General features: G+C 55.2%; 1 protein-coding gene across 1 annotated transcript; it reads right to left on the reverse strand.

Moving 5' to 3' along the window:
- Window positions 1-228: 228 nt before the first annotated feature.
- Window positions 229-7,228, reverse strand: LOC112588832 (uncharacterized). Its single transcript, XM_025299975.1, has 9 exons — window positions 6,430-7,228; window positions 5,029-6,260; window positions 3,474-4,643; window positions 2,826-3,399; window positions 2,444-2,684; window positions 2,074-2,371; window positions 1,267-1,315; window positions 1,061-1,162; window positions 229-377 (listed from the first exon to the last, which is right to left on the reverse strand). Exons 1-9 carry the CDS (start codon window positions 7,226-7,228, stop codon window positions 229-231), a joined length of 4,614 nt encoding a protein of 1,537 aa, XP_025155760.1.
- Window positions 7,229-7,609: the final 381 nt, after the last annotated feature.

Here is a 7,609-nt window from a genome sequence, read left to right on the forward strand (position 1 = left end):
TCTCAAGGGAAAAGACATAAGAGGTCCGGTTCTAGAAAACATTAATTCTTTTTCATATTCCGATAAAACGGTCACAAACTTCCGATCGCCGACCGAACCTCGAGGAGCCTAACCGGAGCCCACCTGACCGGATGAGAACTACTCGAGGACCTAACCAGAGCCTCGAGGAGTACGCAGGACCGATGGTCATTTATATCAGCGAGGAGGACGCTATGCCTGAGATTCGGGTCAAGCAGGAGGAGGAACCAAATCCAGAGTGACCCACTCGAGGACCAGCTGGCTGCCTTCGAGGGCCATGCGGATGAGCTCGAGATATCCAAGTAAGCCAAACCACATCGGCGTAATCTTAAGTACCAAGCAGCTCTCAAGCAGCACTCCTGAGTAGGTCGATGAGACAGGGGAGTAATGCTTGAGAGAGCGAGAGACTCGAGATAAAATCAAGCGACCGGTTAGTCTTTTTAGTTACTAGAGTTTAGTGCGATACAGCTTAAGAAAGAGATTATGAGACGAGAGATATTTTTATACGATTATATACTTTATATTTTTATACGATTATATACTTTATTCGATTACCCAGCCGCGTTGCTTAAGACAGATTAGGTAACTTCAGTAATTAAGTAAATATTTTATTTGATTTGAAGATAATCGAGAAGGATCGCGTAGGTCCTGTCGATCAGGATCCAGGCTTAATATACACTATGATATCATAAAGAAAGGTTAATTTATTTTAGAGGCGCAACAGATATTCGAGTCACGCGGCAATCCATGACGAAAGTAGTCGTTAGTTCTAAGCATGATGAACTGCGATATTAGTATTGTAAAACAGTCTTAAGAGATCCGAGGTCTGTGACGTAATGGATAATACTGCCCAAAGTTAATTGCAATTAACGTTAATAGATGTTTTGCGTTTTTCTAAAGACTTTCTACTACGATAGAGAGATTTTATAATTTTTAATTTTACTCATTAATTTTTTAACAAAGTAGAAAAGATGTGATTCGAGCCAGAAGGCATAATGCCGGTAATGAAAACAAGCCGGGAGATTATCTAGTAGTCACTTACGCCCCAGTGGTTCGACGGAACCTATGTAGAGCGCGCTCCAGCCGGATGATCGCAGAAAAGGCAAGTCCGAGGTGGAGGGCACCGGTGGTGACACGCGGCAACCTGAAATAGAGAATCAAAGATCATTAGTTGTGAAAAGTCCGTGGAAAACTAGAACGGAGAGAAAAGGATTATCATAAGTAAAGATTAATTTTATTTTTACGTACCTGGGAAGCTCATTCCACGAGGATGAGATATCTCGCATTTAACGGTGACCTGTAATGAGAAACAGGATTAAGATTTTATTAATACATAACTATATATACACATATATACACATGATTAATTATTAGCGAGATGCGATTAACTTTAGAATATATAAATCAGCGCGAANCCCCTAACCTCCGAAGTTCCTCCTCCTCCGAGGAGTCTGCGTCCCCCTCCTGCTCCTGCTCCTCCCTCCCCTCCACTGACGGTGGCGGTCCCTCCGTCTTTTCCGCCTTCCTCTGCCTCTGCTCCTCCTTCTCCTCAGCCCTCCTCCTTCCGCCTCATCACCCCCTCACAGAAGGAGGTGAAAGCTCCCACTTCTTTTCACTCCCCAGTATCGCCCGGACTATACTGGAGCCGAAACTCCGACCTAACTCTCTCTCCACGACTCGCGCTCGTTGCTCCAGGCCGGGCACTCCTGGAGCGTGTGCTGCCGCGGAGTCGTGGCCATGCCCCAGTGTTGGCAGGCGGCTGTGCGCTCCTTTCCTATGCGGCACAGGTACTCACCGAAGCAACCATGCCTGGTGAGCACCTGCGCCGCCCTGAAAGTCAGGGCCCCAGGGACCCTTCCCACCCACTCGAGTAGGAAGGCCGGACGGCCTCGACGGTCCTCCCCCGTACCTGGCATTGGCCAGAACCTCTGCCATCTTTCCGAGGAGATCGTGTGTCCTGTGCTTAATCTCCCGGATTGCCCTGGCGAGTGGTACGTCCGCCCCCTGCTCTTAGGAGCTCGCGCTTCCTGTCGTACGTGCGTTCCTTCGTCGTACGTGCGTCCTTCCTATGCGTTTGTACGACAGGGCCACGAGCTCCATAGGGGGCATGGTCGCCAGGACTGTCGCCGCCACGCAGGAGACGGTACGGTAGCACCTCGCTACCCGGACCGCCAGCCCCCTTTGCACTCTGCGCAATCGCGCTTGCATCAGGCGACTGGCGGCCAGCGACTCGGCCCACACCCGTGCTCCGTACATGGCCACCGAATTGAGGACTCCTGCGTGGAGGCGACGTGCCTTCATGTCTGGTCCCCCGACATTGGGCACTAACCTGCCCAGGTTGATGGAGATCATCCTGAGTCGGGGGACCAGCCTGTTAAGATGTTCTCTGAAGCACCAGGTGCCGTCCAGGGTGAGGCCCAGATACTTCATCTGGGCCTCTATGGGGACCCTGACTTGGCCTATCCTGATATGGGCCTGGAGTGGCTTCATGCCCTTTGCGTGGAGGAAAATCGCCTCCGACTTCCTTTCCGCCACCACTAGGCCCAAGTTGCGGATGGAGCGCACAACCGCCGCCACCGCTAAGTTTGCCGTGTGAACGGCCTCCCCCCAGTCTCTCCCCCCGGCCAGGACGAGCGTGTCGTCCGCGTAACACAACGTGCTACAGCCTGGGGGGAGGGCGGTCCGGAGGACTGAGTCGTACCCAATGTTCCAAAGCAGGGACCCCAACACAGACCCCTGTGGGACCCCACGACTCATCCCCCTCTCTCTTACCGTGCCATCGGCGTCCGTCCACGTAAGACGCCGACCCCGGAAGTAGTCCTCTATGACGGCCGTGAGGTAGGGTGGGAAGCGGAAATAACCCCTCATCGCTTGCACCACCCTACCCCAGGGCAGGGTGTTAAATGCATTCGCGATATCCAAGGATACCGCGACTGCCACCCTGCCCTCCGACACTATGGCCCCCGAGAGGGACTTTAGATGCAACACTGCATCCACAGTTGATCTGCCCTCTCGGAAGCCATATTGGCCGTCGCCTAAATCAGGACCCTCCCAGGACATATGCCTCTTGAGGCGGGCCGCTATTATGCGCTCGAAGAGCTTGCCCGCCTCATCCAGGAGGCATATGGGCCGGTACGCGGAGGGGGAATCCTCCGGTTTACCCTCTTTTCGGAGGAGGACCACGTAGGTCCTCTCCCAGACTGGGGGGAATTTCCGCTCCCTTAGCGCCCTAGTGAATAGGTGCGCGAACCTAGCGCTCGTGTACCCTGAGGCCAGGGTGAGGACACGGCCGGGGATACCATCGGGTCCTGGAGCTTTCCTGCTCTTGATCCGCCTGGTAGCCTCGGCCACCTCCTCCTCGGTGACTCCCGGAACCTCCCCCTGATGTTCGGGGGAAGGGGTTACATACGGGATGATGGGGTCGTCCCCCCAACCGGGAATAGGGTCCCCATCACCCGTCCCAGGAACCGGGAGTCGAGCGTCTCCGTCAGAGGGGGCGCCCATGGTCTCAGCTTTTGCATGACCATCCTGTATGGGCGCCCCCACGGATCCGCGTCCAACGAGAGGAAGTGGTCGTCCCACTCCTTTCCTCTGGCAACCCCTATGGCGTTCCGGAGTTCTTTCGCGGCTGCGCAGAACTCCCGCCGGGCGACCAGAGTGACCTCAGGGTCCGCGTCCCAACGCACTGCTCGGAACACGCGCCTGAAGTGGACCGACATCCGCCGCAACGCGGCAATTTGGTCAGTCCACCACCAGGCGCATCGTTTTGGGCAGGCCCTGACTCTGGGCATGGAAGCATCGCACGCGAGTGCGAGCACTTGCATAACCTCCATGACCTCAGAGTCAAGGTCCTGCCCGTCCTTCCACTGTGGCCAGGTGGAGCCCGTGAGGGAGATCTCAAGATCCTCCCTGCTTAACTGGGCCAGAGCCCATCTACCGGGCCGGGGTCCGTCCGTATTGCGGGGCCGTAGGCCATCGGGGGTGACGGAGAGCTCCATCTCTATTAAGAGATGTTCAGACAATGATTCTAGCTCCTCCGCCACCCTCCAGGTCAGCACCCTTCGCAGGGCCGAGGGGGTCGCCCAAGACAAGTCGATAATAGACTCCCCCCTCGACCCGACGAACGTAGATTTTTTGCCGTCATTCATAATGTGCAGACCTAGGCCTACGGCCCAGTCCGCTGTTACCTCCCCCCTCCTGTCATCGCGCCGGGAGCCCCATAGCTCCGACTTGGCGTTGAAATCGCCGGCGACGATGACAGGACCCGGGAGATGTCTTTTAATGACATCTCCCATTTCTTGGAGCCTGGACTTGTACTCCACCAAGCCCAGGCTCTTTTCTGGGGGGAGGTATACCCCGACCACGGTGATGGCTCCCCACCTGACCACAACAAACCCCCTCCCGCGATCCACGTATTTCGCGGGGGGTGAGTTATTACTCGCCTTCCAGACTATAGCGACAGAGCCCCCATCGTCCCCGAACCATCTATGGTTCCTGGGGACATGATGGGGCTCTGCCGCTATGCCTAAGCCTGCACCGCGCTCCGTCATCGTGTGCTCGAACAAGGGGAGCGCTTGACGGGCGCGGTGCAGGTTCCCTTGGAGTAGTCTAGTGTCCATCATGTTCTGTTATGACCACCACTTTCTCGCCCGGCTGTTCGCCGTCAGTGTCCTCACTTTCCATTGCTCTCGCTCTTTTCTCACCTCTCTTCTCCTCCACCTCCATCTCCCCCTCATCAATGGGGTTCTGAGGGGGGGGTGGAAGAGGTAGGGAGGCTCTTCTCCTCCTTTGAGGAAGCGGGGGTTGGGGTTCCGGCTCCTGGTTTACTCCCTCCTCCGCCTCCTTTCCTTCCTCGGTTCCTTTTCTTCTCTCCTCTGAGGATGCGGGAGGGTCTCGTGGCGGCGGTGCGGTCGCCATACCCCCTTCCACCGCATCCCCAGGGATTTTCTTCTTTCTCTTGGGGGGACGGCAGGATGGCCCCCCCATTCTACGGTCCGACTGGACGCCCACCTCTGCGCAGATTTGACACCTGGCTTTTGAACTACAGTCCCGAGCCAGGTGTCCGGGTTCTCCACATCTGTAGCAGTTTGCTCGCCTATCGTTGTTATTTTTACAATTAACCTGCACATGTCCTTTCTCTAAGCATCTGAAGCACTGCATTGCTCTCGCCTGCAGTAGCTCCACTTTAGCTAGCGCCCATCCTATTATAATGTTGCCCTCCTCAGCAACCTTCTTCGCTGCCACGAGGAGGCATTGTACCCACAACGTCCGGTAACTGTTCCAGGCCACTCTCATTTTTCCCGTCTTCACTTCTCCTACCTGGCATCCTCCTACTTTGGCTACTGCCTCTGCCACTTCACTCTCCGTGGTGGATATCTCCATGCCCTTTATTCGCAGCTCTCCCATTTTTTGCGGTCTACTTATTTTTGCTCTGTCGGTAAGTACGTCCTTGAGTTTGTCGGCGAGTTGATCCGCCGGCTTGCCCCTTTGTTCCCCAGGTATTTCTATTACCAAAGCTCCTGTGGCCCCCACTCTGGTCTTTATTTTTTCTATTCCAATCCCGGTGAGATCGATCTTTCTTTTGGCCTCCGCCAATAGATCCTTGTATTGTCCCCGTTCGGCGGTAATGGTTACCGCCGCCGTGTTTGGGACTCTCCTCCTGTTCTTCTTCCCCTCCTTTCTTTCGATGTTCACCACCCTTTTTATCTCCTGCATTTTCTGTGTTTCTTTCTCCTTCTTCCTCTCTCTCCTACCCACTACTTTTGTCCACGTCTCTTTTTGTGGTGTAGGAGTTTCCTGTACCTGTTGTTCCTTTCTTTGTGATTGCGTGGGTGGTAATTGAGGGTACTCCTGATCGTATTTGTTTCTCCCCCGTTGTACCACACCCCGGCTCCCCACTCCCTTTACCTTGTTATCTTTCCCGGCCCCTTTTTTGGGAATCTCCCTTCCTTGTGTTGTCCAGTCATTTAAAGCTTTAAACACCATCTTTGTTATGTCTCCCTCCAGTCCTTTCCCTGCGTTCTTCTCTGAATCCTCCCTCCTTTCTACCCTAACCTTGTTGTCCAGGAGGATGTTCTCCCTGATCTTGGGGCCTGTTTTTGCGACCCTGGCTTCATTCCTCTCCCTCACCGGGCGTCTCCTCTCCCCTGGGATCAACCCCTTTTGCACCTCTATAATTCCTATCGGTGCCTCCTCCTCCTCCATCATGTCCACCATGGGTGGAGTTATTGCCCATTCCCTCTCTACGCGGATCAGGGGCGAGGGAGCACTCGGCACACGATGTGGTGCTTCTTTTACACTCTGGCCCGCGTTTCCTGAGTGCTTCGAGGGCGGGGAGGATACCGCTACATGAAGCGGCGCCTCCCTTATACCACGGAGCATCTCCTTTACTTCCTCCAGCTCCTTCCTCACCTCCTTCAGCGACGTTTTTAAGTTCGTGTTCTTCGCCCGTAGTTCCTCTATGAGGTCCAGGTTGTTCCCGCATCTCCTGCGCCATTTGCATGGCCATTATATTGGTGCCCGCTGTTATGGCCGCTGCGGCATCCCTGAGGACCTTCACGTGTGTGCCCTTGAGGCTTTTAGATTTTTGCGAAAATCCTAGGACCTTCGTCGATGCCTCTAATATCGTTCCCGCAATGTTTCGGAAGGGGGCCTCCTCTAGGTGTTCCGTAAGTTTCTTCAGTTCTGCCTTGTACTTCCGGTTGGAAGTGCAGTCCTGGAACTCTTCGAGAGGGTTTTCCATGCCTTTCAGCAGGAATTCTTCCCTTTTTTGTTCCATAATGGCCTGCTTTCTCGCCATGAACTCTTTTTTGAGTCGGTATCCCCCTGTCGTTTCTGGCCTGCCCCTGCCTCTAGTGGCCTTCTCTACGAGACGCTCCTCGTCCGTATTGCCATCCTCGTCTCTGGGGATTTCCCACTTCCCTTCCTTTTTCTTTTGGGCAATTTTCTCGCCATCGTCCGAGTCCTCCTCTTTGGAGGTGGCGAATGCCGTCGAATCATCGACCCTAAGAGGCGATCGAGATCGGTCGCTGTCCTCGATCTCTTCAGCCTTCTTCGCTTCCTGGGACTTTCCGCTACGTAGCCCCTCCCTCCTTGCCGTTGTCTGGCTTCTGCCAGTTCGGTATCTCGTGTCCTTTAGCCTAGCCTGGATCGTCTTATTCATGTCCATGTCCGATGATTCGCTAGAGGAAGTTGAATTATAATCTGTCATTGTGGTTACTAACCCACCACTCTGCACGGCTCTGGTGCCCGGGCATGCCCGCATCCCCCCGGAAAGGGGGAGCCTCCGAGTTCCCCCGGAGGAGCACCATATGGCACGGGCCGACGGAATATTACATCGCCGGCACTGGCCTCCCGCCCCCTACACGCGCCCTGACCACCATTTCTGGTGGCCAGACCGCTTTCGGGGGTCCCACACCTCCGACAATGTGGGCACCGTGCAGAGCGCCGCCACGCGGGGGGGCCCATGGAAGGAGGTAGCTCACCGGTGTCGCACCCCACCGGAAGCGCCTCCCCCATGGCAGCCAGCGTGTTCGCGCCGCCCGAGGGTCCGCTTTAGGGTGATGCGATCGCATTCCCTCGGGCACAGCAC

The sequence above is a fragment of the Harpegnathos saltator genome, unplaced genomic scaffold (genome assembly GCF_003227715.2).
Source record: "Harpegnathos saltator strain DR-91 unplaced genomic scaffold, Hsal_v8.6 scaffold309, whole genome shotgun sequence".
Lineage (NCBI taxonomy): Eukaryota > Metazoa > Arthropoda > Insecta > Hymenoptera > Formicidae > Harpegnathos > Harpegnathos saltator.

What these genes read in the sequence shown, in the direction of transcription:
- LOC112588832 (XM_025299975.1), bottom strand. Translation starts at nt 7,228, where the DNA reads ATGACAGATTATAATTCAACTTCCTCTAGCGAATCATCGGACATGGAC. An exon ending in CCCATAGAGGCCCAGATGAA is followed by an intron (nt 2,372 to 2,443) that starts GTATCTGGGCCT and finishes CCCCCGACTCAG; the next exon opens with GATGATCTCCATCAACCTGG. An exon ending in AACGCATAGGAAGGACGCAC is followed by an intron (nt 1,316 to 2,073) that starts GTACGACGAAGG and finishes TTCTCATTACAG; the next exon opens with GTCACCGTTAAATGCGAGAT.